The sequence below is a fragment of the Nipponia nippon genome, unplaced genomic scaffold (assembly GCF_047370975.1).
Source record: "Nipponia nippon isolate SJK-2023a ecotype South Korea unplaced genomic scaffold, ASM4737097v1 scaffold_3, whole genome shotgun sequence".
In the NCBI taxonomy this organism is placed as follows: Eukaryota; Metazoa; Chordata; class Aves; order Pelecaniformes; family Threskiornithidae; genus Nipponia; species Nipponia nippon.
This window is the reverse complement of record NW_028262347.1, coordinates 53675950-53691706: the sequence shown is the minus strand read 5'-3', so window position 1 is coordinate 53691706 and position 15757 is coordinate 53675950. Positions and strand designations below refer to the sequence as shown.

The window sequence follows — 15757 nt, the reverse complement described above, 5'->3', positions numbered from 1 at the left end:
AGAGGAAACCAGCTATGCACAGAAGTGTGAAGGAGGTGATCCAAAGCCCCCACGAATCACTGCAACTGTTTCCATTGTTTTACGTGGTCCCAGAGAATATAAATATAGTAAGTCCTGCCTCTTTCCAATTGCTATCAATTCTAAGGATCTTAAATTATTCTTCTAAAGTAACTATGGATCCTAAATTCCAATCGAAGTGTAATTAAAATCATGGTACCACATCTGTTGATTAATGAGTGCCTTTGCAATTGTGTCAAATCTGTGCCTTCATACTGCCACGTGTTTCAAAGCAGAGTGAAAGCAGAATCACTCAATTCTCCTCAAATGACCTTTTCTCATTTATTTCTAGTGACTAATATCTCCATAACAGCCAGCTGATGAGATTAAATGAAATCTGGGAGGCACCAAATTTACAGCACTGGAGATGTAAGGCCTCATTTTAACAGCGAAGGAAGAAATAAAACAGCACCAAAGTATGAACAATTCCGCTTACCATTATGGCAACTTGACTTTAAGGTGGAAATATCATATCTGTTAATGAGACAATTATTTTATCTACATCTAACTTACTCCCTAGCCTTTCTAAAGCATATAGTAAAGGGGAATGTCTGGCATCTGGCCAGATGCCTGTGGAAGAATTAATATCCATTCACTCCTTTTGTACAGATGGCAACACTACTCCCTTCAAGGACACCCCACATAGCTGTTGGTACAGGAAACAAAAAAGTTGCTCCTGCTGCAGAACTGGTACTAAAAAAGCTTCTGTTTAAAGTATGCACGCTGAGATACTTCTGAGTGAAATGAACAACAGGTTTCGCTGGTGTTGTCAGCTCTTCAAGGAAAAATATCCAGCTCACTAGACATGAGCTGCTGAGAGTGGCAGTATACAGGAAAGATTTGGCAGGAGCTAAGGAAATGCGAGGGATCTAGCATCTGTGAAGTGAGAAGAAAAAGGCATTCCCTCCCCTTTCCTGTCACCCTTCCTTCAGTGAATTCATTGCAGCCATGGGTGTGCTCCAGGCAGCAAATCGCAGGCTGGGCTGGGGCTGCAGCTTTGAACCCTTGCTGAGCTCAATGGCTATCGAGACTCACGCTGCTGTGAATGCTCAGGGAGCCTCACAGTTCCCCCTGCTCCCCTCTTCTCTGGATAAACATCTACTCTGAACCACCACAGGACACTGACGACCTCAAAATCTGCTAGTTTGATTGCTTTTTTCCTTTTGTGAAATGGTTGTGGAAAAAATCTGTGGATGTTCACTGTCTGATAAAAAGCTAAAGCATCTTATAAAATCTTAAACGTCAAGCTCAGGCTACTCAAGAAGGCTGCTACCAAGGTCCAGAACAATCATGTGTCTAACCTTGCTCATTCTGTTACCATTTATCCACATACTTAAAAAACCTTCCAGATGCCTGATGGTCCGTGTTCATAAACCAAATTAAACCAAAACCCAGATATAGGCTCAACAGCACTTTCACAAACAAGAAATGTTGATGAAGAATAGTAACCTTGATGACCATGGACAAATGATTAAAAACCATTATAGAGATAAGTTGTTTATACTGTGACATTAATATCTTATTGTATACTGGGAAATTAAAAATAAAATCTTCAGTATAACTGTTGGCTCCTCAGTAAATCAGCAATTTCCATAGTGTAACTTGAGAAAAATTTCTTATTTCTGTCCAGGCCAGTATATTAGAAATAAGAAGCTTTCAGGCTTAAATTATGAGGTACAAATACATTACTTTGTTTTCTAAAGCATTTTACAAATCACATGACTCAGTAAAATGTTTTTATTGTATTTCTCTGTGAACTATTTCTCCATGGAAATTGAACACCTCCTGTTTTATGAAATAGGTAGGTTTTATATGGTCGTAATCAATAACACCTTCTGTCTCCAGGGCCACCCTCTACAAACCTTTCTACCTGAAAACAATCAATAAAAGCAAAGGTTTCTATCAGTTACAGGACTTACAAAAAGGGGAAATTAATATGCTGGACCAATTGCGTGCACGGTATGACCCTTCCCAATGGCCAATGTATCAATATCTTCAGTAATCTGAAGACTTTATTAATAGGCCCTTGTAGCTTCATATTCCTCTCTTCAGGTAGAAAAAGCCCATTAATGCCCACTAATAGTTCTGACAACATGATCAGTAAAGGCTCTGGCTCTCTACACATGCATAAAAAATGTGTAATCCTCTATTAGCCCATGCAAGCCTACCTGAAAACATTATTTGAAAGGGCTATAAGAATTTGGAGTCATGTCTCAGCTTTCTGTGTTTCTTCTTTGCAGGCTACTTCCAAGATGAATACAAATCCAGACTGTGGTGATGTGGCTGGGCTGAATTTAAGGGAGGTGGTACAGGAGAGACTTCCACCAATCTACTGCTAGAGGTGCTGAACACAGCAGCACACTCGGTGACTACGAGCTCTGCTCCATGCAATTTGAAAGCATCATTAAACTTTACCCAAGGCTCCTTCTGTGGTTGCTTTTTGGAAAAAAAAAATGATCTAGTCGATGAGAGCCTGTTTTTCACCAAAACCATGCTCTGAGGAGGAAGAAGAACTCTTCCAGTGGATAGATGTGCAACCACATTTCTCTCTTTGTTTTTTTAATCTCTTAAATCTTCTGCAAACCCTTCATTAGGAGTTATGGTGTCAGGAAATTCTAGAAGGAAACTTCCTTCACTTTCAGCTCCTCCTACAAGCTCCTCTATAGATACTTCTTTGAATGTAGTGCCACCATGAATGAAATGGATTCCCATGACCTCAGGATCAGTTTTTAAAAACCACATGAATTAACTGAGCTTTTCATGGTTTTGTCAGAAGAGAGATAACCTACGCTCAAAGCAGCTATAATGTGACATACTAAAAGCAGGAAAGTCTTACCTCACGAGGTCCAGTGGTTGGTATTTATACCACACTCCCCAGGAGGCCCAGCACTCATAGAGCAAGTGTCTGTGATTTTCTGCCCCGTGGGTTCTTATCGAATTCTTACTTCTGTAACTTCCCTAAAATACAAATCTGGACATTATAATGAACAGCAGCAGCAAAAAAGAATATCTAAGAAATCTCTCTCAGTAGCGGTACGGAACACACAATTTATGCAAACTCCATACTTGTGCACCAAAAGCTAAATATGACATTAAAAGGGCAATTTCCTCTAACTTCAGTAAGACTTGAGATTATTCTTCCTAAGAAATTTATGATAAATGGTGTTCAAGTCACAGGCTATAAACTGGAGAATCTCAAAGAGAAAACCACAGCATGATATTTTTCCCCTCTGAAAACATACTGATTTATCAAACCCAAATACTTTTTACAGAACAGATCCAGAACAACTCTCCTTACTCATCCCTTTTTGTAAGAAAAAAAGCATTTTTTTCCCAAGAAAAAAGCAGTACCAAATGGGATGTCAGAGGCAGACACAGAATGCAAAAGAGAGTAATAACATTAATAAGATTGAGAATAAATGATTATACAATTAAGAATTCATTTTGTGGGAAATGTCTGTTCAAAAAGAAAAAAAAACAACTGAGAAAAATACCTCATGAAGAGGAAATGCAGCTTCATAGGAGCCATTACTGAGCAATCGATTCAGACCTAAGAATCAAAAGTATCCAATTATTTACCAGTAGGACCAGAAAAACTGCTAAGTAAAAAGCAAAACATATTTTCATAATAAGCTGGCTAAATGAAGCTTGAAGCCCATTGACAGTAAAAAATACATGTAGAAAAAATCATCTTTTACAGATTTTGATGAACTAAGATATAATACAAGCAAAGACTTGTTCAAATATTAACCATAATCTATCATTTATTATGCTGGAGGTTTAAAGATTCATTTGCCAAATCCATCTTTAGCATAACTTCAGTGAAATCGGGGACCTCACACCAGAACTGAAATTTGACCCCATAAATTATGGTCTAAGGAAGCTATTTAGATGAAAGGCTGTATTTCTTGGGAGTGGAAAACTCCAGGGAAGATCTTTACGTTTTTGAACTGCAGGCCAGTAAAGCAACTGAAACTCTGCCCAGTGATCAATGCAAGGTTGTGGTCATGGCAGGTACAACACAAGTGGATATGTGAGGGAGCTTGGGATCTTTAGGCAGGCAGGGACTGCAAGTGTGTGTGCTAGATACAATGGCTGCATGCACCGCATGAGTTCTTCCATTTCTTCTCTCCCCTCTGTTCACTGTCATTGCTCAGAGCTATTGCTGCCCTCATCCCAAGAGCTGAGGAAGAAACAAGTGACGTTCTGGGATGTTTCTCTACCTCTTGAGGAAGGACGGGGTTTAAACAGCAGGGAAATGAAATAGGCTGCAGAGTTTTATGGGGATTGCCTCTCCATTTGTGATGCCCCAGGCTCTATGTGGTACACAAGCAGTACGTGCCCTGTTTCACAAGACAGAAGAGGGACACTGTTTTGTACTCCAGCCCTCCTCTGTCACTGCCTGCTCTCCTGGATACACATATGTGCTGCTCCAAAGGTCCATTCCACTCGCTATTTGAAAGTGATGCCATAGTTATGCATGGCGTCCTTTGCACTGAGGACATCATTGGTGAACTCCCTTTTGACTTACAGCAGCTACAGAGATACAGAACCATACATCTCCCTTAAGGATGGACAGGTATCCAGGGAGAAGCCCTACAGGCTGAGATGTACAGCAGCACAAATCTTGCCATCCTTCCAAATACATTTTTATGAAGGAGTAAAAGCTCTTCTGCGTGAGTCTATCTGCTTCTCCAGGGTCCTTAATCTGTACATATTTCTCGCTTAAGTCAGTCTCTTTCCTTGCAGAGGTGATAAATCCCATGTGGTGACATATATGCCTGTGAAACCAGACTGATAGTACAGCGAAATGATCAGGTCTCCCAGGCAAAACCCCTACAACAGCAGTGGGTGAGAAGTAAACAGCTCAAAATTGAGGTGATTAAAAAGGAAGCAAAAGAGTCTATTACAAGCCCAGGCAGACTTCTCCTCTTTTTTTGGTGGGACTTAGTACCCACATTTAAAAGCACATTGCTCAGCACTTACCAATTTTGTTTTTCCCTTCTTCGTATTTCACTCTTTGTAAGATATGGTGTACAATTCTACTTCTTGTAGCATTATTGAAGAAAGTATCTTTGTTGTGTATGATGAAGCTATATAAAAATACAAACAAAGGGCATCTCAGGAATATGTAGTAGCATGTTTAAAGCCAATATTGAGTTCCATTACTTTCTATAGCACACTAAAAATCTACAGCATGTGAGCAAGTGCAAGGAAGATTCAAGGACACCAGATTAAGCGAGATGATTCACCAGATGAGATGATGTCAGTAACAGTATTCATTTCCTAACAAAGAATTACTTAGAGAAGCCTGGAGAAAGATCAAAGGTATTTAAGCATTCATTATGATAAGCATCACTTTTAGCTAATACACTGAAAACTACAAAATACTTGCACAAAAATTTGCAAAAGCATAAGATTTGAAAGTGCCGCTGTAGAAATACACATTTGATTTCTATTTCAGGCTTCTTTATCATGCTTTACCATTAAGAGTCAGATGGAAACATCTACTTGGTAAACCACTCTTACTGAAAATCAAATACTATGTTAGAAACAGAAAATATTATATACTCCTATGCTTGGTCTTGGAAGCTAAAATAGAGTAGAAAATTAGCTTTCAGAAGCTACTTATGTAGTTATGTATGAATGCAGGTTCAATAGTTTAGGCAGAATTGTGATGAGTCCAGGAAACTTAAACAAAAAAAAAAGCCACAAAATATATTGTGTTGATTATATCACTATCACTTGGCAGTGATAGGTTAATGGTTGGACTCGATGATCTTAAGGGTCTTTTCCAACCTTGACGATTCTATGATTCTATGATTAGATTGGCTGGCATAATATATTTTACATAGATTTCTTAATCCCAATATACATGCTCAAGGAAAACAAGATATTTTAGCATATCACCATAATCACCAGAAAAATGCGAACAATATAAGTATTTAGAAATACTGTTTCAACTTGTCAGTTAAATACTGCTAAAGAATTCTTACAGTTGCTTGAGGTGTGTAGGGCAAAGACAAGTTGCTCCAAAAGCACCATAATTAATGAAACCTGGTTTTCTAGAGGTTACTATCTCATGTCTCCTTTCTCACTCCAACCCAGATACTCACAGGTCATTTCTGTGTCCACAATCTACTCAGTGCTGTACTTATGGCTTCCTCCTACATCCCTACTATTCCCAAAGTCCTATTCCCTACAGTACCTACTGAAAGTAATGTGATTTATGCATAGTGGCTGACCACCATGTGCTGCCGATTTACCAATAGGCTGCTACTAAACAGCATATACTGTGTGCACTGGCCACTGCCTTTTCTGTACAGGCACAATTTTGGGCCACTATTCCATTTCAAGCTGTTGATACTCACAAAGTAAATAAGACTGTGCTTATCTTTGAGACAGCTACACCTGTACCAAATTTAGTTGAAAGTAATCAGTATGTAAAATAATAATTATTAGAACTTTGACAAAAAGGAAATACTGTCATCACATAAGTCTTAATGCTTAAGGAAATTAGATAAAAAACCAATCTAAACTCTGAAGCAGGTAGAACAGCACTATTACCAGCTGAAGCTGGAGCTCTGTTTTAGGCTGTTTTAGTAGCAGCAGAAACAAATTAAAAGCCAGTAGTAAACCAAAAATGAACAGTTAGTGTTTTTCCCACTTTGTTTCATTTTCTGTTAATGTCTGACTTTCCTCTCCAAGATCTCACCTCCCAGACAGCATTGAAAAAGAACTGTGAAGCTAACTTATGAAATCCAAACAGCACAGTAATTTTCATTCTGACTTAGCTATGAGTTCTTATAGGATTCAACTGAGAACTGAATCATCTTATCTGGGAAATTAGCATCATTGATCCAGGTAACACCAATAACGTTAATCTATTTTCCTTGTGATATAAGGTTATTTTGCCCATCTGTTATCATGACTACGTCATACTGCAACTACAGGTAGTTATTTCAACAACTTTTTTTGACAAATATGTTAATAGCTTTTCTCCATTTAGTCACTTCTATTTTCATGAGTCTTGAATGAAAGAAACGCAAAAATCAAACATTATGCAACCTTAAAAAGAAATAAGAACCACTTATTTAAACAAACACTTTAGCCATTTGCATTCATTTGTAAACTTAGCAATTGTGTTGTTATAGCTTTTGATCTCATGTGGCTGAGAAGGAACGACCAGATGTGTCTGTGAAGCAGATGTCAACACCTCAGTATAATAACTGCCATGAAGAACTCTGCCTACTCCAGAACAGCTGAAGCAGTCCTAAAACATGTGTGAGTATGAGAGCTGCAGAGGTTCTGCCCTGCCCACCCTTGTGCCAGTACAAGGCATGTGAGGGCAGGAGGAGCAGAGAGGTAGAACTCACCATGACTAGAGTAGGCCAAGAACATGTCCTTCAGTGTTTTCCAACACTACTCATGGAGATATGGATGCAGAAGAGATGCTAGAGTTCACCAAAGGTAAAAAAGCAGTAACAAAATGAGTCCTCTGGATGTCCTGGACTATCCCTAACAATATCATTGTTTTGGGGTGGAATTGCCTGTGGTAAAGGTCAAAAATAATCCTCACCTATTTTTGAATATTAAAATCACAGGATTTTTGTCTTTTGCTTAACTGAAATACTCAGATCATTTCTGTGAAATTGTCTGTAGAGTAGCCCCAGAAAGAGCAGTATCACCATAACCAAGGGGGTAGGGCGCTCTGACAAAGGGAACAAAAATATGCAAACACGAGTGGGAGGCATTGAAAGGTTGAGAATATCTCAAGTAGTTGTAACTATGTGTTACAACATCCCAGTTGGAGGCTGACATAAAATAGAACAATGCCAGGGAGGTTTCAATTTATGTCCAAAATCACAGGAGTTGCTCTTGTCAGGTATGAATCATGCAGTTCAGTGCAGGACTTGTCCCTCTCTCCCACCACCCTTCTCTCCCACACTTTATGGGCATTTCTTCCTCCAAAATTTTTGTCCGCCAGGTTGTCTTCTTTCTGAACATGAGCAGTAAATCCATATCACAGAATAGCCATCAAGGCTATTTCATGGTCTATAGCATCCGACGAGGAATTCAGAGGAGAAAGACTTTCTCAGTCTATAGAGGATCTCACCCTTCAAATTTCAGTTCACAGGGGCCAGAGCTGAAGACATTTCCAAACTAGGTGTAGATAAACATTCATCAGACATTACTGAGCTATAAACTGCACAAGGCAGAGGCTTTCTAGAGAGCTTTTTAACCCTTGTTGCTTTCAGATGGAACAGTTTCCCAAGCTTTTCTGTTGCCCTTGGTAGAATTTCAGTCTGCACAAGGGCTTGAATATTCATAAGAGCAATACAGCTTGTTTTCAGGCTCAGTAAGCGTTCAGGCTTTATTTAGGAGACAGTTCAGTTGAAGGTTTCGATCACTTTGTCACCCCTTTTGTAAGATAAAAAATAAGTAAGGATTAATACACTATTATTTTATTACCTGTGAAGTTAATGTATAGGTAGATAATAAAGCCAGTGATTTGTTCCACAACAGTTATAACCATTAGCCTAGTCCTGTAAGTCTTATTTGTGTGAGCTGTCCTTACTCAAAAGGAAAATCCCAATGAAGATAATGAGAGCACTTCTGGCAGGAAAGGTTCCAGAGTTGATCCTTAATTAAAGTCCCTTTTAAAAATGTCATTGTGGAAATACTGCTCTTACATTCATACTGTGAGCGACATGAAGAGTCAGTGAAGGTTAATTGCTTTGAAATTATATTTGTAGCTTTCTTAATTAGACTCTGAACTGGAGATTTCAAACTATTTTTCCACGGATAACAAAGCACAGCAAAACTAACTGTCATCTAAAGAAGGCCCTCAAATTAATGCGAATTCAACCATGAATAAGCTGCCAATGAATTCCTGTTCATACATTCTCTTTGGTAATTTTGCAGGTTGTACAAACCCTTTAGGGGTAAATTTAGCTTTTGAATCTTTGTCTAACACCCATTTGAAACAAAATAGGTTTACTTTTCAATTTATTTTGGAGAAGCAAAAGGCAGGAAAAGGCTATTTTCTGCTGTACTGTTAAGATATACAAGCTGAAAGCTGAACACCCGTTCAAAGCTACAAAGTGAGGATGTGTGCATGCACGTATCAATGTGCACCTTTGCTCCACAGGATTCCCAGGCACTGAAACATTCAATGTCTGACACTCACCGTACGAAAAGGTATGTTCCAAGCAAATGTCTATTGCTGGAAGCAGTACAAACCAAAAGCACAGATGTTGTCTGAAGTAGTAATCACTATATGAAATGTGTATTCTTTAGTGCAGGAAAAATGCTCAACCCTCTTCACTCCCAGGTAAACCACCGGCAGTAGCTAGCTGTTGTTGGCTGAGGCAATAGCAGGTTTTATACCTCATTTAACATCAGAGAAAGAAAATCATCAGCTGTAGTAGCAGCAACAAGATGAGCCTGCAGTATTCCAGTGAGAATATTACCACACATCCCTGTATTTTATTTGTTTGAAAATGGGTGTATTATTATCACTTTCTATTTATTTTCATTTTGCCTGACTTTTAAGGTTGCAGCTGACTTTTTTGGTTATCTAAAAGAAAATGTTTATTAATGGTTACCAGGGATTTTTCACATCATGTGCCTAAAACAGGATCACACTGGGTTGAAGAAGGTATTAGTGGCTTTGTCTGTTTCAGATTTGGCACATCACAGCCTCAAAACTGCTAAAGTAAACTAGAGAGTCTTGAAAGTGCTGAATCTCTCCTCCACCTTCCTCTGCCCTTCCCCCCAAATCGCCCTGCCACCCAAATCACTTCTTAATTTAAATTGGTTCACTCAGGAATATTCATCTGACATAGAATGAGCTTTATGTATTTTTCAGGGATGCCCTGTTTCATTCAGTTTGCCAGGCAATTAAAACTTCCAGAATCAGAGAGAATTTAAAAAACCCATTACGGGGCATTTCCAAGTTTGGCTGCACAAAGATTTGTTTAAGAGCAGGAATCTTACAGAACTGTGATTCCCTGCTTATAAAAAGCCATTTGCAAATATGTAGTTATTATACTGTAGATGAATATAAACACAAGAATGACCATCCTAGTTCAAAACAAGTGTCGATGCAGCCCTGTCCCTTGTCTCCAGTGGTAGCAGCTCCCTGACCCATCCATGATCTTGGGGTGAAGCAGCTCCGGGGGACATGGGCACAGATCATCTTGGTGGGGATGGAATTTATTAGGGCTTATCTGAGCATCACAGAAAGCTTAAAATGTAACTCCACCCTGAGACACACATATCTTGGAAATCTGACAAAGATACAGGACAAGATCTTCATGTACCACAAGGGGACATAGTACAAATGAGAGTAACTCCATTAACCTCTGGTATACAGGGCCATTTTTGTTAAACTATCCAGATACTGTCCTAGTCCTCCTAATTGTGTAATTTTTTAATCTAATTTTCACTGAAGTAATAAATATTTATTTTTAAGTGGTTTATTCAATTATATATTAGATTGATATTTAACCAGAGAGTTTAGCATGTTTGGAAGAAAAAAAAAAGGGGAAAATAGCTCCTGATATAAAGTTTGAAATCTCTAAACAGCAATTAAAAGCATTTTCATACCTAGTATATAGCTATCTAAGAAATTGCAGCTGATTACTACTGTTACTATTCCCAGCTGACTAGCAGCTAACTACATAAAATAACTAAGATGCAGTAGAAAAATAATTATCATCATGTGTGATGGAAAACATTTTTCACATATTGTGAACTGTGCATTCTTGTAACTGATAATTTTCAGAAGAAATCTTTTGGCATAAATAAAGCCCTTCCCAAGCTGTGGCTGCAGAAGAGAGATACTACTCAGAAGTCTATCCTGAAAATTACTATTTTGTAGTCTACACAATTCCAAAAAAATGCTTACCTCAGCCAGGCAGAGCTTCTTTCCTCCAAAAAGAGATTTCCTGTTACTTAGGAAATAAGATTAATTGAGGCCTTCTCTTGTACTGACAATTTTGTGGTATATCCTATAAGGTATGCCATAATCCCTTTAAAAGAAAACCTGAAGTCATACTGCAAAAGTTATAGGCACATCTTAAATATGCGATTCTTACAGTTTTCTTCTTTGCCTGTTTTGGAGGAAGGGCAGATGGTTAGCTGTGTCTCTTAATACAAATTTAGTTTTTTCTGAAAGCTAGCCTTTCTCCATATCTGGCCTTTTTGATTTCAAAAATATTAATCCTATTGAAAAAAGGTCTGATCAGACCTTGCTGGTTTTGGTCTTAACTATTTTACTTCCCAGACTCCGCACTGTAAGTACTGTCAGTCATCTGTCATTCCATGCTTCTAAAAGCAGCTATCACAAATGAGGACTGTACTCATACCATGTTTCAAACATCGTCTGTATCAGATTGGAGACCTGGATGTGCAAACTGTGGCTAGATCAAAAAAGAGAAAATGCCTCTTCGTTGCTGAGGTGAAAAATGTCTGAGGCTATGAAGAAAGGAAGAAATAAGGAATTCTAGACCCAAATTGCAATATCACAATATCTGGACAAACATCAAACATGGACAAGCTCATATAAATATTTAAAGAATAATATTTTAGAAAATTAAAAGCACATAAAACCACGAGAGAAGGAAGAATTCTGCAACCTCCAGCTATGGTGTGTGCGAAAACCTACAGTGAAGACACAGAGATCTTATCTGAAAACTCAGTAAATGGAGATTTATACTTCCAAGATGGTTGTATTTGTGAATTATTTACTACACGGCCAATCGTTCAGCATGTCTTGGATAAGCATTGGTTTATGACAACACAGAAATCCTGGATATGCTCAACTCGCAAAAGTACATATCTTGCTCTCCAGAAATACTTGTAAAATAGCCAGAAAAATCCTCATTAGTGTAATTAAAAGACTGATTATATGTTTTAGGCTCCTGTGGCTATTTATTAAAGAACAGTTTAATGTTCTTCCCACTCATCTTTTCTTCTCACTTAGGATTCCAGATTTGCAAGAAAATTTAGTCTTCTTTACTATAAACTTGAAACTCAAAATCTGTACATAAGATCTGATAAAAAGGAAAAGCAGACACTAGTGACATTTTTCAGCTACCACCTTAACACAGTGTAGAAGGTCTGAAAGCCTTGCATTCATTCCCCGTTCACTGAGGACTTCAAGAACTCAACATGCTACTAACATTTTCCTTCTTCAAAAAATGGTCCTATGTTGGATGAAAAGTCTTAAACCACACCGAGGTTAGCCAGTGGAGCATCGATGTGGTACTGGGACACCCCTCTGTCCTATGTGTGCTCTGTCTGAAGCAGTTTTGGCCCAAGTGTGTGATGGAAAGGGATGCAGGGTCACATCTAAAAGCCCAAGAGCAGGGAAGAGACTGTCACTGTTATTCTAGCCTACAGGATGATGTTCTTGTTGAAAACAATGTGAACGCCACAAGTAACTGCCCATGACAATTTTATAGACTTCATTATAACTGCATTGTAATGGCAATACGGTATGGTAAGAGCACTCTAGGAAAGCCTTAGCTACACCAAATAAGAAAATGCATGGACTTTTACCACTGGCGAACTGCAAGCTAAATTATCATGACATTATTGTAGATGGCAACTTTTATTTCTGCAGCTCAAGAATTTCAGTAACTATTTATCTTCACATTCCTTAAACAGTATTGTGGGGCTCTGGGTTAGAAATTTAAATAAAACCCTTGACAGGTTAAAAAAAAAAATACTCAATTAGTAACTTTTTTACTTGTTAAAAACCAAGTAAAAGCTTATGTAATGCAACAGTGACAACTGAAAAAAACCTGAAGTTTAATCTTATATGGAGGCAGGATTTTATCAACTTTAGAGCATTTCTGTTACTGTTCTGAGTAGGTGACAATTATTAGTGCTGCCCTTGTGAAGGTTACTACACTTAGCAGTGGGCAGAGGTGAAAGGAAATAATTTTCTTAGCAATCAAACCCTCATCTGGCACAAGTGACTCAGACAAATGAAGGTGCCAGTCACAGTAACTGCTACATCAGTTAACACATGTTGGGATAAACATACTTTCCCCATGTTTGGGGATAGGTGGGCATATTTACTACTGGCTCGTTATATAGAGGTCTTTCAACAGAATGTTTATGTATATCTTAGAAGAAGCAGCAATTTGCACAAAGTAAGCAGCAATTTGTACAAAGCGCACCCCAACATAATAGACTTCTTAACTGTTAACTGATACTAATAAAATCATTCTTTTTAACTCTACATTTCCAATTATTTGATAACCATACTCCACAATCAAAGATTAAAAGCACATACTAAAGATGTTCCCGAAATGCTCTGCTTACCAACATACCCTGAAATCCTTGGGACAATTAAAATGCCTGCATGCAACTCACTAGATGAATATTGAACAAGTCATTATATTTCAAGATTTTAGTGAAACAGAATAAGACAGACACAGCCAACAGACAAGAATCCTGTCAGAGCCAGCACCTTTTGGGAGAATGAGGGCACCTCAGCCAGCATTTTATCAGTCCCCACACAAAAGGAATGGAAGACTGTACAGAAAGCAAAACAGAAAATGTCAGGCCTGCTGGGGAGTAGAGCTTCAAAGTCTGCAATGATGTAAAAGAAGTGCCAAACAACAGCAGGAATGCTAATGAAACTAACATAGTATTTAATACTCCCCCCCACCCCTGCCAGTTTACCAACACAAACATGAGCAAGACAGAAGAATGAAAAAAATATTCTGGTTCATATACGCCAATTCTCCTTCCAGACACAAAAACCCCCTTTCTTATGTGCTGTAATTTTAAGGGAAGTTAATAGTTAATATTACTATTAATAAAAATATGAACCCAGACATCCCAATTTCTTCATTTTTTTACTATCACTTGTCTATTCTCGAACTAATTTGCACTTACTCTTCCTATTGCAGGGCACAATAACGGACCCATCTTTTTGCTCAAGTATTGGAAGACTCTGTAGTCTGAACCTGACTCAAGCACCCAAGATGATCTGCTCCATAACCTTCCCCAGCACCGAGGTCAGACTGACAGGCCTGTAGTTCCCCGCATCCTCCTTCCAGTCCTTCTTGTAGATGGGCATCACATTTGCTAACCTCCAGCCATGTAGGACCTTGCCAGTTAGCCAGGGCTGCTGATAGATGATTGAAAGTGGTTTGGTGAGCCCTTCGCCATCTCCCTCAGTGCACTTGGGTTGATCCCATCCAGCTCCATAGACTTGTGTGTGTCTAAGTTGTGTAGCAGATTGCTAACCATTTTCCCTTGGATTATGGGGACTTCATTCTGCTCCCCATAATGGCGGAGGGCATTATGGCAGAGGAGGTCTATTTTATTCATTCCTATTGCAGCTAATAAATCCAATCCCTGAAAAATTGTTCAAAGTGAGGCATTTAAGAGCATTATATCAATTTGGCTTCTTCCTGAATAAAACCACATATTTCGGATTTTCAGACTTTGAGCTGCTTGCAATTCATTCTCTGTCTTCTGTTAGTACCCTCATCAGTGCTGCCTATTCCTTGTGAATTTGTTCTCAGTTAGTCAATGACTGTTTCCCATATCACAAACACTGTATCAACCCATAAGACACCCTCTTTCTCCAAAATTTGACAGCCCTGAAATTCATCATGGGATATGAAAGTCACATGGGGCTTTTTCTGTTTTGCATTTTGCAAGTGAATAAATGCTTGTAGAAGTCAAACGATTTCTCTAGTGGCATTGGTGCAACACTGGTGCCATTGGTACACTTGGACAACTGTCACTGATAGGTGTTAACACTGGCATTTTGCAAGCAGTTTTGCTTCCATAAAAGTAACAGACAGAAAAATACAAACAAAACGACATTCTCTGCTTTCTTTAGAGTTCTGTTTGTTCTACAGTCATAACTAGGAATGAAATGCAATATCAGTTTATTTTGAACATCAGTGTTAGAAGGACTAATTTTGATTATGCTAAAGACATAGAAATGCTGAAAATGAAGTTTTAATCACATCTTTAAGTGACAAAGAACAACTGCAATTCTGACCCGAGAGAGAATTAGCCATTTGACTACTTTAGGGATGTAATTGAAATTCCAGTGAATTAAAAAGAACTTTTCCATTGATTTCCTTTAGCTTTGAGCTGGACCTTTAATTATTAGAAATGTAGAGATACTTTATGCTTTCTCAGGACTCTCTCTCTCTCCCTTTTTGTGACAAAGACCTAATTTGAAGGCACTAGTCTTTAAGACATGAACTAAGAAATTGATTTTTTCCAGGGTGAATCCAGAAGGAAGAGTTTGCATCTTGTAATTAAGATATAATAAAATACTCACTGATGGATCCTTTGTTGGCTGAATGGAGCAGTATAGCAGTCATTCTCCTCCAGATCTGGCAGTGTCTCCTTGTCCAGTTTCATTGGCTTTCTAGGTAACCATCCTCGAAACCTGCTTATTTGTTTCTCGATCCTGCAGCACATGAAAAGTGCGAGCATTTGAGATAGTGTTTTTTTCATTACATTACAGAGCACTTACAAAGAACACATGCTGGCAAAATAGGCCTCTTAATATTTACAGCTAGAAAAGATGCAATGTCTTTTGACTTTTTCAAGGTAGACCAAATTATACATGCTGAACTTGATTATCAATAACCAGCTTTCAGCAGAGGAGCATCTTATTTTGTCTCAACAGAAAAACGATGCTGATGGT

General features: G+C 38.4%; 1 protein-coding gene across 7 annotated transcripts in view; it reads right to left on the bottom strand.

Moving 5' to 3' along the window:
* The window catches only part of ANO4 (anoctamin 4), a 197529-nt gene that overhangs the window by 49210 nt on the left and 132562 nt on the right, over positions 1 to 15757 (bottom strand). For all 7 annotated transcript variants that reach the window (XM_087764788.1, XM_087764785.1, XM_087764789.1 and 4 more), the window contains 4 exons: positions 15386 to 15517; positions 5044 to 5150; positions 3552 to 3607; positions 2894 to 3015 (listed from right to left, as the gene is read on the bottom strand). In XM_087764788.1, coding sequence (XP_087620914.1) covers positions 2894 to 3015; positions 3552 to 3607; positions 5044 to 5150; positions 15386 to 15517 — 417 coding nt within the window. The remainder of the gene's footprint in view (positions 1 to 2893; positions 3016 to 3551; positions 3608 to 5043; positions 5151 to 15385; positions 15518 to 15757) is intronic.